This window comes from Papio anubis, chromosome 4 (genome assembly GCF_008728515.1).
Source record: "Papio anubis isolate 15944 chromosome 4, Panubis1.0, whole genome shotgun sequence".
In the NCBI taxonomy this organism is placed as follows: domain Eukaryota; kingdom Metazoa; phylum Chordata; class Mammalia; order Primates; family Cercopithecidae; genus Papio; species Papio anubis.
This window is the reverse complement of record NC_044979.1, coordinates 2,038,124-2,055,763: the sequence shown is the minus strand read 5'-3', so window position 1 is coordinate 2,055,763 and position 17,640 is coordinate 2,038,124. Positions and strand designations below refer to the sequence as shown.

The window sequence follows — 17,640 nt, the reverse complement described above, 5'->3', positions numbered from 1 at the left end:
TGCTTTCATATGTGATTTGTAGCTCCTGACTCCTGGTTTCATCTCATCCACTATATACCTGTAGTTTTGTGGAAATGGATATTTGGGGAGATAAGAGAGTGATCTTGCTCTCAATGTCTGTTAACCTATGATTGATTTGACTTGGTAGAGGGGACCATGGACTTTATAGAAAGAGCTTGCAGGTGATTCTGTGTTAGCTAAATGTTCCATAAGACAAGGAACCAGACTTAAAAACGACAGAAAAGGAAGACGTTCTAGGTGAAATAAGTCAATATAATATATTGTAGCTTTTTATTTGTTTGTTTATATTTTTGGAGACAGAGTCTCACCCTGTTTCCCAGGCATGATCTCAGCTCACTGCAACCTCTGCCTCCCAAGTTCAAGTGATTCCCCTGCCTCAGCCTCCCAAGTAGTTGGAATTACAGGCACACGCCACCACGCCCAGCTAATTTTTTGTGTCTTTAGTAGAGAGGGTTTCATCATGTTGGCCAGGCTGGTCTTGAACTCCTGACCTTGTGATCCACCCACATCGGCCTCCCAAAGTGCTGGGATTACAGGTGTGAGCCACCACACCTGGCCTTTTTTTTTTTTTTTCTTAACATTTTAAACTTTTTTTGAAACAGAATCTGGCTCTGTTGCCCAGGCTGGAGTGCAGTGGCACAATCTCAGCTCATGGCATCCTCCGCCTCCTGGTCTCAAGCCATTCTCCTGCCTCAGCCTCCTAAGTAACTGGGACTGTGGGCACATATCATTACACCTGGCTAATTAATTTATCATATCATAGCTCTTGATGGGTGACAGGGGCTGCTGAGTAAAGACCACCTTAGCTGCTGTGAAAGCAGGAGCAGGATGGGAGCTGGTGAATAAAGCAGACAGTGGGAACAAGGCCACTGTAGAGAACCAAAAACTTTGTTTCTTAAGGTTCCAGTTTGGCTTCAATATTGAATAGCTTTCAGCCTTACCAAAAGTAAGTCGCTGGATAAATTTTTCCTGAGAGCAGAATGATTTGCCTTTATTAAATATGTTGAGTAGATGGGAAGGGGGATGGTTTCCTCATAAAAGTAAAGTACATGTGTGTCTTGAATAGCGGCCTTATTAGACCTCTTCTTAGGGCCTTAGCCTGGGAACGACTGGCTCACTCTTAGTAACTTCATTATCCGGTTGATGTAGGTAGCAGGAACCTTAGTGAAGATTAATGGGTTGGTATGCTATTTTATGTATTAATCTGTGCTGTTTATTAACCTGCATTGCCATGGTGACTTTACCTTGCCTTTAAGTAGTTTAATTCCTAATGCAAATGTTACTTTCCCTGATTATATTTGTTTGATGTTATGTTTTAATTAGTTCCCAAACTAAGACTAATTGTAAAGTGACTGGTTTTTTTCTTCTTTTCTTTAATTCAAGGTCTATGGTACCATTGCTTCAGGTGATATCCAGGGGTTCTCCTATGTCTTTTGAAGATTCTAGTCGAATCATCCCACTCTTTTACCTTTTTAGCTCCTTGTTTAGTCATTCACTAATTTCCATACATGATAATGAATTCTTCGGTGATCCCATAGAAGGTAAGGATTTTGAGAAACCAGTTTGCTGCTGGCCACATGGCCCAACAGTTTTCATAGACAGTAGAAAAGTTTTAAGCTTTTTAAGTCTTTCAGTGTGTGTTAAAAGATGGAAAAAGAAATGATAGAAAATTGGATTGTATTTTTTAGTTGTAGGTCAAAGACAATCATCGATGATGCCTTTTACTTTAGAAGAGCTGATAATGTTGTCTCGATGCCTTCGAGATGCATGCCTGGGGATCATCAAGTTGGCTTATCCAGAAACCAAACCAGAAGTTCGAGAAGAATATGTTACAGCATTTCAGAGTATTGGGGTCACCACTAGCTCTGAAATGCAACAATGCATACAGATGGAGCAGAAACGATGGATTCAGTTATTTAAGGTATAGAGTATATGTATTTTTTTGTTTGCTGACACTGAAAAATATACACATTTTTGTCTTGACCATTGCAGAGGAATAAAAATACAGGTTTGTTTCAGACATGCGTTAATTTGCAAGACCTTTTTTTTTTTTTTTTAAATATATACATGGACTTGATGTGTCTCCTAGGCTGAAGTGCAGTGACACCATCATATCCCGCTGCAGCCTTGAACTCCTGGGATCAAGCAATCCTCTCACCTCAGCCTCCTGAGGAACTCGGGCTACTGGCACGTGCCACCATGCCCAGCTAATTTGTTAGTTTTTTTGTAGAGCCAGAGTCTCACTGTGTTACCCAGGCTGGTCTCAAACCCCTGGCCTCATGGGTTCCTCCTGCTTCTGCCTCCCATAATGCTGGGATTATAGGCATGAGCCACTGCAGCTGGCCTGTACAACTTTTTAATTAAGAAAAGTAATTTTAGTACTTTTGATTAAGGTAATTTAATTAACTAAAATTACTTTCATTTTAATTTACATTTGCCTCACTTAAAACCATGTTTTTAAACCTTGTTACGTGCATCTTTTCTGTGTGGCCCTAAATACTTAACTGTGATACGATGAAATATAAATACAGTTTTTAAAATGTTTTTATTTTTCAGTAAGTATTTCTTAGATTTTATTATTTTTTGAAACCTTTCAAAAATTGATTAACAAGGTAAAATAGGTCATTAATTTTTAATGCTAGTTGTATATAAATTATTTTAACATATCTTCATTCTTAACCAGAAAGTGAAGTTTTGAGTTACTATGGCTGGAATGTTGGCAGGAAACCACCACCAGTGAGAATGTAACTGTTGGGACGGAAAAAAAGAAAAGAAAAGGAAAAGGGTGCTTGACTTCCCATGAAATTTCTGCAGCAAACACATCTAGTCAGCTAAAATTGCTCATTAAAGGAGTGAGAGCAGAAGAAGTGCATTTTCCAAATTGAATGCTGGATTTACAGTCCGTTTAATACCAGCGACCTCTCGCACACTAATGTTCAGTTCGAGTCATCAGCTGTCCCTTTGGGTCTTTTATCACTGCTTTTGTCAAGCTATCTATTTAATTGAAAGAAGTTAATTGAATGAAAATGATCAACTAAGCTTGTATTAATATTACTAATGGAACTTTCTTCTTGGCCGTGTTTGGAGAAAGATGTCAAGCTAGACTTTAGGAAGGGCCCATTAATGCTTGCACTTACCCTGATGGGCTAATTAAGGAATGCTTATTCATCCTCCAGGTCCACGAGAGTCTCTCTCCAGCCCGTTCTGCCTGGTTTTACAACACATTTCTCTTAGGAGCATGAGCATTAGCAGCAGCAGCAGTAACTGATAATGTTTTGATTGCACTGAATACAGTCCTAATGCATCATTGAATTTATAATTTGGGCAGATTGATGTAATATATGTTTGCACAATTTATTTTAATTACCTGTTTCTGTAGTCCTAAGTAAACTGGAAAGGTCACATGGTAAGCCTTTACTATATCCTTTCTTAAAGATTGACAATTTTGCAACTTTTCTATGTTAAAAAATAAGCAATCTCACCTATTTAAAACTTACAATTCTTATATAAGCTTTTCCTGGACGTGGGTGTTACAGGTAGCATGTTTGTTTTCCTTTCCATATTTGATTAAACCCTGGGGTCTTTATTAACAATAAAGCTTTCCATGATGTGGAATATCAGGTGTTGTGTATGATATCAGATCATTTCACTGCTTTATAGCACCTGTTGAGAGTTTCATAATTTCCATATGACAGCCTTATCTTTAGTATGTAGAAATCTCTGAACTTAATAATGCCATATAAGGTATTTTCCACCCTGACCTTATTTTGTTTTGGTTAAGCATTAAGTGAAGAGTTTGTACAGAATTTTTTATGCCTCAAAATGACTCCCTGCCACCTTATTAACCATTGAAGGTTTTAAGAATTGGGGTGAGGCCAGGTGTGGTGACTCACGCCTATAATCCCAGCACTTTGGGAGGCCAAGGCAGGTGGATCATGAGCTCAGGAGTTGGAGACCAACCTGGCCAACGTGGTGAAACCCCATCTCTACTAAAGATACCAAAAATTAGCTGGGCGTGGTGATCCACGCCTGTAATCCCAGCTACTGGGGAGGCTGGGGCAGGAGAATCGCTAGAACTCGGGAGGCGGAGGTTGCAATCAGCCGAGATAGCACCACTGCACTCCAGCCTAGGCCATAAGGTGAGACTCTCTCTCAAAAAAAAAGAGGGTGAATGTTTACCTTTTTTTTGTTGGTGGTGGTGATCGTTTTAGGTTTGAAATAAGTTGTTCTAAGACCTTTTGAGTTTAGAATTGTTTAAAGACCTTTTTTTTTTTTAAAGGATTTCTGTTCTTTGGCCTCCTGTCCCCCAAACCATTTTATGCTACCTGCTGTTGAGCTGAGCCCCCCAAAATAAAAATCACTGCATAATTTTTGAGTAATCAGCTGCTATTAGCTTTTCTTTTAAGAAAATACTATCTTTATTATGAAGATATATGAACTTACACCTCTGCAATTAACTGTGTTTTAGGCAGTATTCTAAGAGCTTTGCCTATATTCATTTAATGCAATAGTTCTGCGAGAAAGATACTGTAATTTGTTTTTACAGTTGAGGTCACGTATATGATGGTAGAACTAGCTACTATTCTACATTCCCCTTCTGAAAAGAATAAAAATTTTATCAGCATTTTTCATATTATTATTGTACCAAATTTGAGTTGAAGAATTCGAGGTAGAATCAACCAAAGAAGGCAAAAGCATTTTGCCCATGATCTCCTGCCTTCCATTGATTTTGACAGAATTGCAAATGATGAGACCTGACTCCTTCAACACCGACCATTTTCATTTTTCAGTCGTATCATGGTCCTCCCAAAGTCATTTGTGTGAGAGGCTCTGTTGGCTGGTCACAGAAACATAGAATTTTAAGTGGATAGAGTCATCTTTCTTTGTCACTATAAGAATTGAGGTCACTTTCTAAGCCCTGCCTTGACACTGCTAAAACAGTTTATGCATTTATCAAATTTATAAACTCCTCTTGAAGTGTAATTTATAGCTATAATTACTTTAGCTTGATGAGATAGGAAATCCTGTTTTGAGATGTCTGTATGCATCTACCAAACTTAACAGGAGTTACCTCCTGTGATAGGGAAACAGGAGGAAGTAGCAGGGAATGAGGAAGGTTCTCATGCCCTCGTTGTCCATATGTCTGTATGGAGAGAGAGAGAGACCCATATTGTGAGTTTTTTACTTCCTTAGTGGTTAAGTTGTATTTTTTTCAATTCCAAAAAGCTATTTTTAAAAAGTAGTAAAGCAACAGCAGTGCCCTGTTAATATAATCCTAAAAGGCGGCCATTTAGGTGTCCATGTTACAGCTAAGAGACCTAAAGCTTGTAGCGCTATGCCATAGCCTTTTCTGTTCTGAAGATTTGATTCACTTTTTGTTTTTTGACTAAAGTGGATACTATATGAAGTAATTTTATAATGTTTTAAATATGTGCTGAAGAATACTGTTTTTCAAAATACACCAGTTTTTAACCTGTTTATGCCAGAGGTTGCAAATTTTTTGTGTGAAAAATCAGGCCTTGGCCATGACCTTGAGCAGTAGAATATAAATCCCACAAGCTTAGCGTTCCGATAATGGAACACTAGGCATAAATGGGTTAACAAGTGGTAACTAAGGGCTATATAAAATTTGGTTAACCCTTGACAGCAGCAGTGCATACCAGATATTTCATGACTTTCATAGGTTAGAATGTTTATTCTCAGTTATTTGAACATTCACAGTATTCATCCCACCCATAGTGACACAGCTCTATGCTAAGGGATCGTGAATGAATTCACACTGGGTGCCTGTTCCTGCAGTATCACCATGTAATGAAGGAGACATGCATTCAGCTAATGACAGTGGGAAACAGCAAATCGCAGAGGCTGGGCCTGTGGAAGCACACAGGAGAGAAGCACCAGCTGCTGCTCGCCTGACACAACTCAGTTGAGGAAAATGGTTGTTTTCCAACGAGGTCATGTTCTTAGAGCTTTTTCTGACACATTACTTTCATATTCTTCTTATGAAGTCAAATTGTAAAAATCCATTGTCGTTTGATGTATTTCCCACATTACACATTTACTGCACTTCAGAACCTGGAAATTGTGTGCTAAGTATGCTTTGTATTTTGCTTTTTAAAGAACTAACTCATCTGGTTTCAGGACTACATCTACTCTAGAAAGGAAAAAAAAAAAGAAAAATAATTAACTCAGTTGTTTGGTTTTAGTTACCAGATTTTACATATCACATTCAAGATAAAAAAGATACTTTTATTTTATGTTATGATGCAATTAGTCTTTCAGTTGCCCTTTAAAACTTGGACTATATGTGCTTTTTTGGTTGCAATACTGTATCTAAATATCCGTCGTCTCCATACAGAAATGTCACAACTTAGGATTGATAGCCTTGTCGTCTAATTTATGTATACATTTGTGATAATATAGCTAGTGCTTAAGAATATTTCTCCAAGGTCAGTTAAGCAAGACTTTCTTATGATCATCATTGCCATGAACTCTCAAACATAGGGATCTTGTGAAAACAGTGCCTGTTAATTTATAATGTTTACCTTGAACAGTTGCCAAGTGTGATTTTTATAAGGAGTTGGTATGTTTCTAAGCAGTTATCTACTTGATCTTTTTAATATTGGGGTTAAGGGAAACCTGCTTACAGCATCACCTATTTTTCATTCAAATGGCACATTAAAATCGAGCATGTGTAACAGTTGTGCACCTTTGTGGGTTTTTGTTGGTTTTGTTTTTTTTTTTTTTTTTGAGACAGGGTTTTGTTCTGTTGCCCAGGCTGGAGTACAGTGGCTCGATCTCATTGCAACCTCCACCCCCCAGGCTCAAGTGATTCTTTCACCTTGGCCTCCTTAGTAGCTGGGACTCAGGCATGCACCACCACACCTGGCTAATTTTTGTATTTTTTGTAGAGATGGGGTTTCGCGGTGTTACCCAAGCTGGTCTTAAACTCCTAGGCTCAAGTGATCTGCCTGCCTCGGCCTCCCAAAATGCTAGGATTACAGGTGTGAGCCACCATGCCTGGCAGTGTGCGCGTTTCTGAATAAATTTATTAGTACTTGAATAATGTATTTTCTGCATTTATTTAATGTAATGTTTTGATCTAGCGTGGAAGAACTTGAGAGGAGGGACAAGAGTTAACACATGAGATGAACATAATGCTGTTGTATTTCAGAACTTAAAATCCACTAAAATTGTGTATATTCCGCTAGATACAGCTAGTTGTTCCACTGTTTGCTATCTTATTTCATATAACTTACCACACTGGTTCTCAAGTCATAACTACCTATCAGAGTCATCTGGGGGAGCAGTGGAAAACTCGACTGGCTCCACCTCAGACGAATTGAATTCGAGTCAGTGATGGCGGCACGCCCGTGGTGGGCTTTTCATAGTACTCCAGGTGATTCTAAAATGCAGCAAAGGTTAAGAGCCACAGGCTCTAACTCACTTTGAGCAGATGTAGTCACTTCATGTGATTTGGGCATGGTTGCCTCTACGAACTTTCCCTTTTTGGTGCTAGATACTTGTAGAGCAGTTGAGTTTGTGATTCTGAAAGTGAATGTGGAAAAAAGGAATGTGTTAAGGTGTTTCGAGATCACAAAATGGATCCAGTCAAATTTTCATGTTTATATTTTTCATTAAAAACTTAGGAGAAAAATAGTTGATGTAAAGGAGGGAAAAATGTTCTTAGTTGAATTTTAAGGTTTGGTATTTGATATTCTAAATAAGTATTTTGGGAATTGGTCCAGGACTAGTCATGCCATATTTAGCAAATAAAAAGACAGGTCACCTAGTTAAAAATTGAATTATGGATAAATCACAATTACTTTTAAAAATGTAATTATGTCCCATGCAGTATTGTGGACATACTTAAAGCAATATTTTAGACATATTTATACTAAAAATATATTATTTGATATAAATAAATATAAATATATTTGATGTTTATTAAACCATGCCTTACCACAGTGCCTTCTATCTTTTTTTTTTTTTTTTTTTTTGAGAGGGAGTCTGGCTCTGTCGCCCAGGCTGGAGTGCAGTGGCCAGATCTCAGCTCACTGCAAGCTCCGCCTCCCGGGTTTACGCCATTCTCCTGCCTCAGCCTCCCGAGTAGCTGGGACAACAGGCGCCCGCCACCTCGCCCGGCTAGTTTTTTTTGTATTTTTTAGTAGAGACGGGGTTTCACCGTGTTAGCCAGGGTGGTCTTGATCTCCTGACCTCGTGATCCGCCGGTCTCAGCCTCCCAAAGTGCTGGGATTACAGGCTTGAGCCACCGCGCCTGGCCAGTGCCTTCTATCTTGATATCCTGTCCTTAACATAGCTCCCTTGGCTGGACTCACTTTTTTACCTTCTCCTTTCCTCCTCCTTTCTCCCCATCTCCCTTCACCCCCTTTTTTTGATTCACCAAGAATCCATGGTAGTACTGGCATGTTATATTGGTAACATGTAGTTACTTCTTTTTTCATATTTAGGATTGGAAATATGAAAGAGGATACACTATATTGAAATTCTTTTAGGCCGGGCGCGGTGGCTCAAGCCTGTAATCCCAGCATCTCTTTAGAGGCCGAGACGGTGGATCATGAGGTCAGAGATCGAGACTATCCTGGCTAACACGTGAAACCCCCGGCTCTACTAAAAAAATACAAAAACTAGCCGGGCGAGGTGGCGGGCTTCTGTAGTCCCAGCTACTTGGGAGGCTGGAGGCGGTGAGAATGGCGTGAACCCGGGAGCGGAGCGCTTGGAGTGAGCTGAGATCCTGCCACTGCACTCCAGCCTGGGTGGCAGAGCGAGACTCCATCTCAAAAAAAAAAAAAAAAAAAAAAAAATTTAACGTTTAATTTTATAATAATTTAGTAGAAGAATGTAAGTGAGAACTCGTCTCATATAATTTGATAATGTTTGTAATCTATAGAAAATATATGTCCTCATGAACAGAGATTGAATAGAAATAGATATCTAGGAGTTAGGCAGACCTGATCTTTCCCTTGCCCAACCTGGATCAAGTTACGCCCTCAATACAGCTAAGTTTCCTTGGGGATGATGAATTCACAGGGACCCCAGGATTCCGTGGGATGATGCAGATGTAAATATGTCGGAAAGCATGACCTTTGTTAACGGTTGGGGTGATTATGAAAGGGCCAGTTTCAGCATGGTAACTATTAAATCTAGATTTAAAGTATCAATTTAATTGGTCATAAAAATGGAAAGACCAGACACGATCATCTTCAAACAAAAAGATTGTACTTCTGTTACTGTTGGAAGGGTGTGTGTTGTGTGTGTACTACCTGAATTTATCCCATACAAGGATAGCACATGTAATTAGCATAGCTCAGTGAGATTTCATCTTTCCTTTTGAAGAGTAAAATGAATGACTTTCAAGAATTACTGTATTAGGTCAGTGACAGTACTTTGTTTCAGCCAAACAGTTAACCAGACAGAACCAGTAATGAGGTTCTCTCCAGTCTGCCTAGGCTGCATAAGAAACCATTAATTGTAAGATGTTGTGTGTGCAGCTGAGCCCCTGAGCAACACCACGGAGTCAAGGGTCAAGGAATAACTGACTCCACTTTACCCTGATTACTTAGCTAAACATTTCCACTCGTTTAAGAAGGATGGTATTTCCATAGCGTTGTGATAGGTTTTAAAATGCCACAAGATAATCGCCACTTCTGAATTGGTAAGAAATATCCACCACTTATAAAGCTGTATCTTTGATCTTGAGTGGGTTTTTACTATGCAGTTTTATCTGCATGAGCAAATTGCTCAAATAACACTTTTTCTCTGTCCATGGGTAGGTCATTCAAGGGGTGTCCACATTGCAGTGGCCTGAGATATCAACCCAAGTACCCTTCACTTTTTTCCTTAGGCACACAGAATTTCTGGTATCCCTGCATGCCTTGGATTTGCATTTCATAAAATAAGCATTTGTATTTCATTGTATGTAAATGCTAAATTACGGAATTTTAAAGGGAAATCTCAACGATTGTGTGATCTTTATAATGTATCTAATATATCCATTATATATTAGATATATTATAAATTTATATATTATATATACTAGATACATAGTATATATTAATTTATAATTACAAATTATATAATATATAAATTATTATAAATTAGTATATATTAGAAATCTTATTTCTAATCTATCCGGTGGGTATATTATAAATCAGATTGTCCTCATTTTGTTTTTTCTGTGATGATTTCCATTGTCTTTAATTAGAGGTAGCATGCGTACAGACAGGCCTGGCCAACTTTTTCAGAAAACGCTGTCTTGAGCTCTGTAGTAGTTATATGATCAGTCCTGGTGGTAGACATTTAAAATGTTGGATTTACAATTTTGGTTTATCTTTGTTTATTACAAAATGCATTTCTATTCGATAGAGAACTTTAGGTCTTTTTAAAGTAGTGCTATTAGATCTCTTTAATCATATATCATAAAATTTACAATTATTGATCCCAAGTCAGTCATTTAGTACCTGCTAGGTTCCAAGGTGGCTAGTTGGATTCTATTTGTAAGGAACTCACTGCACAACCAGAGAGGAACTGTTCTGAAGGAATATTGTAGTTTTTTAAATCCATGATAAAATACTAACTTGTGATGATATAACGAAGTGTGTCCAGGCCAGACTGTTTGGAAAGGTTATCAAGGAGATCAGACTCGAGTTTTCTAGAGTTACGATCACAAACCTAACTTCATTTGCTTATGTGAGGCAAATGCTGAAATTGTTTTTCTCTTTGGGAGATATGACAGTGATGCTGGGGTGCTGCTTTTTTCCCCTAGTGCCCTTAGTACATTGTTTCTCAGAAAATTCAGAAATGCTATTTCAGGAAAAAGTTTTACAAAATTGCATCACTTAAAGGTATCTTTCATTAGAACTCAGATGAGCTAAGACATTTCCAAATTCGTGGAGGGGGGAGTTGTTTGTTTTTAATATTTTAGGTTTGGGGGTACATGTGAAGTCTTGTTACGTAGATAAACGTGTCCTCGGAGTTTGTTGTGCACATCATTAGGTCACTCAGGTATTAAGCTCGGTCCCCAGGAGTCATCTTTTCTGCCCTCTCCCTCCTCCCACCCTCTCCCTTCAAGTTGATCCCAGTGTCTATCCTTTCCTTCTTTGTGTTCATGAGTTCTTATCATTTAGCTGCCACCAAATTTGTGTTTCAAAGCTTAATCACCACCTCCGTGGTAACTTAAAATTATCGTGTACGTGTGTTCGTGTTTGTTGTTGTGCACGTGTTGGCAGATAGCTGCTTTGTGTACATCGCTGTGATGGAATCTGCTTTGTGTACATGACTGTGATGGAATCTGCTTTGTGTACATGACTGTGATGGAATCTGCTTTGTGTACATGACTGTGAGGGAAGCCCTTTTCTGTGAGCGGGTTTGGTGTCCGGCTCCACCGGGTGCCTGCACCACCGCTGTGCGCTCCTCCTTAGTGAATGTATTGCTCACTGTGCGTTGTGGCTGCCGAGCTCACGTGTGTGACACGGATTTGTTCTTTCTTTTCAGGTTATCACCAATCTAGTGAAAATGTTGAAGTCCAGAGACACTAGGAGAAATTTTTGTCCTCCAAACCACTGGCTGTCAGAACAAGAAGATATTAAAGCAGATAAGGTGATATTGAAAGATCTTTTTAATATTTATCATTAAAAATATACGTTCAACTTGTGTTTTTCTGGGAGAGAAGAATTAAGCCCTTTAAAATTATTTTTTTATGACTTATACGACTAGTAACGGTAAACCTTATTACTAACTCCTACGCCAACTTCTTAATGGGACATATAGTAGTATCATTGACTTAAAATGATATTCTGAGTTATCCTCAATTTTCCTTTTTAACATGAGATTATATTAAAGCCTAGTAATTCTTTGTTGAGGTTGAAAAATACTTTGCTTTTATTAGTATTAATGTATGTCTAGTACTTAAAAGAGATGGGTCTTGTGCCTAATTTTTGTGTTTTTTGTTTTGAGACGGAATCTTGCTATGTTTGCTCTTGGTGGTCTCGAACTCCCAGCCTGAAGGGATCCTCCCACCTTGGCTTCCCAGAGTGCTGGGATTACAGACGTGAGCCACCACACCAATCTTTTATCCTTGATTTTCTGAAAGAACAGACACAAATTTGAATATTACTAACACCTACATCCAAAGCAGATTCAGTAGTATGATACGTTAGTAAAAAATTTAAGTGGCCAGGCGCGGTGGCTCATGCCTGTAATCCCAGCACTATGGGAGGCCGAGACGGCAGATCACTTGAAGCCAGGAGTTCAAGACCAGCCTGGCCAACGTGGCGAAACCCTGTATCTCTACTGAAAATACAAAAATTAGCCGGGTGTGGTGGCAGGCACCTGTAATCCTAGCTACTCGGGAGGCTGAGGCAGGAGAATCGCTTGAACCCGGGAGGCGGAGGTTGCAGTAAGCTGAAGCTGTGCCATTGCACTCCATCCTGGGCCACAAAAGTGAAACTGTCTCAAAAAATATATATATATAAAAAAAAGAGGCCGATCATGGTTGCTCACTTCTGTAATCCCAACACTTTGGGAGGCCAAGGCAGGCAGATCACCTGAGCGAAACCCCATTTCTACTAAAAATACAAAAATTAGCCAGGTGTGGTGGCAGACGCCTGTAATCCCAGCTACTCTGGAGGCTAAGGCAGGAGAATCACTTGAACCCGGGAGTCAGAGGTTGCAGTGAGCTGAGACCGCGCCATTGCACTCCAGCCTGGATGACAAGAGTAAAATTCCGTCTCAAAAAAAGAAAGAAAAATGAAAGAAAATACAAATATTAGCCGGGCATGGTAAGTGTCCCCCTGTAGTCCCAGCTACTGGGGAGGCTGAGGTATGAGAATCCCTTGAGCCCTGGAAGCGGAGGTTGCAGTGAGCCGAGATCGTGCCACTGCACTCCAACCTGGGTGACAGAGCGAGATTCTGTCTCCAAAAAAACAAAAAATGTAAGTGATGTTAACAGAGGGACATAGGGTATATTCAGTTTTGTTCTTGAGAAAAAGTCATAACTGGATAGAATATTGGGAGTAGGAGATGGAATGGTGGAGGGTATAAAAGAAACCATGTCAGCCAGGCACGGTGGCTCATGCCTATAATCCCAGCACTTTGGGAGGCCAAGGTGGGTGGATTGCCTGAGCTCAGGAATTTGCGACCAGCCTTGGCAACATGGTCAAACCCAGTCTCTACTAAAATACAAAAAATTAGCCGGGCATGGTGGTGTGCACCCATAGTCCCAGCTACTTGGGACTGAGGCTGAGGCTGGAGAATCACTTGAACCCGGGATGTGAAGGTTGCAGTGAGCTGAGATCGCACCACTGCACTCCAGCCTGGGCGACAGAGCAAGACTCCATCTCAAAAAAAAAAAAAAAAAAGAAACCATATCACAGAAATATTAGAGGAGAGAAAGCAGGAGTGTTTTAGAAAAATTTTATAAGCATGACTATGTCCTCATGAGATATTTGGGAGTTAAGCCTGTTGCTTCTGACTCTGCCCACTGACAAGGTACAGCAATGGTGGCAGATCCCGCGGCAGTGAACAGCTCCGGGACCCAGGCCGGGGTCACTTCACAGCAAAAGAAGCAGTCCTGGCACGGTGCTTGGTTCCAGGTCTGGGAGGACCCTACAAGATGGGTGTAGAGTGTTCTGTCATGCTGGAGAGCGAGGAAGCCATTGCAGGGTGGCTGGGGCTGGGAGACAGGGTTAGGAGCCTGTCTGTAGCTGGTCATGGGCGGAAACTTGAAGCATTCATGAAAGCAGCTAACTCTTGAGTTCGCAAGGACGCTAACAAAACCCTTCATCGTCATATTTGTAGGATGCAAAGGAACCGTCTCATTATTTTGAATACTGTTTTGAAAAAAGAAGTACTCAATTTATAAACTGTACCTCAGGCAGAACAGATAATTGATGATGTGTGATCTTTTGCATAGAAGTATTCCAGCGAATACTACGTGAAAATGATTTTTGCAAAATGGAATCAGCCTGTTGCAGGCTCTGGTGAAGGAGATGACCAGGGCGGTGCCACTCCAGGTGCAGCACTTGTCTGGGGTCTGCTGGTCTGAGATGGTGTGTTGACCTCCCAGGAGAGGAGGATCTGGGCCCAGAATGCAAATGACTGCACCTCTTCCTTACTCCAGAAAGTTGTGCGATGGGAAGATGTCAGCTGAACCCAGCAGTGTGTTTAGCGATTTAATTGATTTACATTTTGGCACAAGTCCCTTATCTCATCAGCAACTGGTAGTATACAGTGCACACACCCACACTCGAAGTAGGTTTCACCTCTGCAGTGATAAGCAGAGATGGGGGCCTCTCGATGAACGAGCATCCCACGACGTAGGAAACGTTCTCGCCAGAACGTTAAATCTAAATGTGGTGGAACCTCTACATCTAACTACAAAATTACAGGAAACGGGTTAGAAGTACATCTTTAACAACACCATGAGGGTGCAATTAGCAAAATCTAGATTATGGGAAATTTTACAGGATAAAAATTTCTTCATTAAAAATTGCAAGGGTGGCTGAACGCAGTGGCTCACACCTGTAATCCCAGCACTTTGGGAGGCCGAGGTGGGCAGATCGCCTGAGGTCAGTTCGAGACCACCCTGGCCAACATGGTGAAACCCCATCTCTACTAAAAATAAAAAAGTTAGCCGGGCATAGTGGCATGCGCCGGTAATCCCAGCTACTTGGGAGGCTGAGGCAGGAGAATCGCTTGAACCTGGGAGGCAGAGGTTGCAGTGAGCCAAGATCAGGCCACTGCACTCCAACCTGGGCAACAGTGAATGAGACTCCATCTAAAAAGAAAAAAAATTGCAAGGGCCAACCAGGCGTGATGGCTCATGCCTGTAACCCAGGCACTTTGGGATGCTGAGGCGGGTGGATTGCTTAAGCTCAGAAGTTCAAGACCAATCTGGGCAAGATAGCAAAACTCCATCTCTACAAAATATACAAAAATAAACCACGCGTGGTGGTATACACCTGTAGTCCCAGCTACTCAGGAGGCTGAGGTGGGAGGATCACTTGAAACCAGGAGGTGGAGGTCGCAGTGAGCTGAGGTTGCACCACTGCATTCCAGCCTGGGTGACAGAGTGAGATCCTGTATCAAAAAGTAAAAAATTGCAAGGACCAAAAATAAGGGATGAGAGGAACTGACAGATGAAAAATAAGAGAAAATATACTATCTCTGTTTTATTTGAATACTGCCACAACCAAATGGAAAAAAAAAACCAGAAAGTGAATCTTTGATAATAATTTTTAAGGTGATCTATTTTGCTTCACAAAGCAATTATATTGTTTTACTATGTTTAGATATTATGCATCATTAAATAAAACAATTAGAGATTTCTTTGGGGTGTATTAGAAAACATGGTTAACTGTAGAAGTATGAAAGGACAGCCAGTGTGAGAGAGGACTTGAAAAGGTAGTCCAAAAGGGGACGTGAAGGGATGAGGTCCGAGAGAGGGCCCAGTCCATAGTAGAGAAGTGTCCAACACCAATTCTGTTCAAGTGTGATCAGGTCAAAGTGTGTGCTAGAGCACAGGGGAGTTCTGAACCAGGATTGCCCCCGACAGGTCACTCAGCTCTATGTGCCAGCATCCAGACATGTGTGGAGGTTCCGGCGGATGGGGAGGATAGGCCCGCTGCAGTCCACCCTGGACGGTGAGTTCTCTAGGACACAGGGTTACTGAGGTATGAATTACACGCTGTCACATTCACTCCTTTAATTTACAGAGCGGTAAACTCATACAGCATGTCACCCCCACCAGGAGCTACCATGTAGAAAAGTCATCACCCCCAAAATTGCCTCTGGCTCCATTGCGGCCACCTCTTCAGCAGCCACCCATTTCTGTTTCGTCCTGTCACTTTGCCTTTTGCAAAAGGCCTCCAAGGGGAACCATGCTGTGTAGTCTGCTCCTGGCTCCTTTTGGTCAGCACAGTGCATTTGAGGGTGCTGTGTGGGTTGGTTGCTCCCTCTGTTGCTCAGCTGTATTCCAGTGTGAGGATGCACCACAGTTTGTGAATCCATTAATTCGTTGAAAGACATGTGGTTTTTTTTTTTTTTTCAGTCTCTGGGAATGTGAGTACAGTTGCTATAAACATCTATGTACAGGTTTTTCTGTGAACGTACATTTTGTTTGACATGGAGTAAGTTTCACTGGGAGTAAGAATCCTGAGACATTTGGCAAGTTGATGTTTAACTTGATGAGAAGCTGCAGAACTGTGCTCCAGGGTGGCTGCACCGCTTTGCGTTCAGACCAGCAATTAATGAGAGCCCCTGTTGCTCCCAGTCCTCACTGGCAATTATAGTTGTCATTTTGAAAAGAATTTTATGGGCGGGGCGCGGTGGCTCACTCCTGTAATCCCCATCACTTTAGGAGTTCGAGGTGGGCGGATCGCGAGGTCAGGAGTTCAAGACCAGCCTGACGAGCATAGTAAAACCCCATCTCTACTAAAAATACAAAAAAGTAGCTGGGCGCGTGGCGTACACCTGTAATCTCAGCTACTTGGGAGGCTGAGGCAGGAGAATCGCTTGAACCCAGGAGGCAGAGGTTGCAGTGAGCCAAGACCACGCCACTGCACTCCAGCCTGGATGACAATACAAGACTATATTAAAAAAAAAAATTATCCATTATAAAAGGTGGGAAATGATATCATATTGTGGTTTTAATTTGTATCTACCAGCCAACTAATGATATTCAGCATCTTTTTCATGAATTTGATTTTTTCTTTTGGTTTTTTTTTTTTTTTTTTTTGGAGACAATCTCACTGTGTTGCTCAGGCTGGAGCGCAGTGGTGCAATCACAGCTCACTGCAGCCTTGACTTCCCGGGCTTCGGCAATCTTCATGCCTTAGCCTCCACAGTAGTTGTGACCACAGGCATGTGCCACCACACCTGGCCAATTTTTTATTTTTATTTTTGTAGAGTTGGAATCTGTGTATGTTGCCCAGGCTGACCTTTAACTCCTGGGCTCAAGGGATCTTCCCACCTTGGCCTCCCAAAGTACTATGATTACAGGTGTGAGCCGCTGCACACTGCCTGTGAACATGTTTTTTAGTTATTGAATTTTGAGAGTTACAAAGCTATTCTGGATATAGTTTATCAGATATGTATTTGCAAATATTTTGTCCCAATCTGTGGCTTGTCTTTTTCTTTTCTTAGCAGTGTCTTTCAAGGAGGAGAAGTTTTAAATTTGATAGAATCCCATTTACCTTTTTTTTCTTTAATGAAATTGTGCTTTTGATATGATGTCTAAGATACCTTCACGTAACACTTTTCCTTTTTTTTTCTTTTTTTTTTTTTTTTTTTGAGATAGGGTCTTACTGTGTCACCAGGCTGGAGTGCAGTGGTGCAATCGCAGCTCACTGCAGCCTTGAACTCCGCAGTCTCAGGCAGTCCTCTCACCTCAGCCTCCTGCATTGCTGGGACTATAGGCGTGTGCCACCATGCCCAGCTAGTTTTTAAAAAAAAATTTTTGTAGAGGCAAGGCTTCTCTGTGTTGCTCAGTTTCTCAAACTCCTGAGCTCAAGGGATCCTCTCGCCTCAGCCTAGGATTACAGGCATAATTTGCCATCCCCAGCTCCTTGAAATGAGTTTTAAGAGGCCAAGTTATGATTT

The 17,640-nt window shown here is 40.9% G+C and overlaps 1 protein-coding gene across 3 annotated transcripts in view; it reads left to right on the top strand.

Moving 5' to 3' along the window:
• Positions 1–17,640, top strand: part of UBE3C (ubiquitin protein ligase E3C) — a 116,841-nt gene that overhangs the window by 73,028 nt on the left and 26,173 nt on the right. For all 3 annotated transcript variants that reach the window (XM_031664970.1, XM_031664972.1, XM_031664971.1), the window contains exons 12-15: positions 1,405–1,562; positions 1,710–1,942; positions 11,536–11,640; positions 15,596–15,683. In XM_031664970.1, coding sequence (XP_031520830.1) covers positions 1,405–1,562; positions 1,710–1,942; positions 11,536–11,640; positions 15,596–15,683 — 584 coding nt within the window. The remainder of the gene's footprint in view (positions 1–1,404; positions 1,563–1,709; positions 1,943–11,535; positions 11,641–15,595; positions 15,684–17,640) is intronic.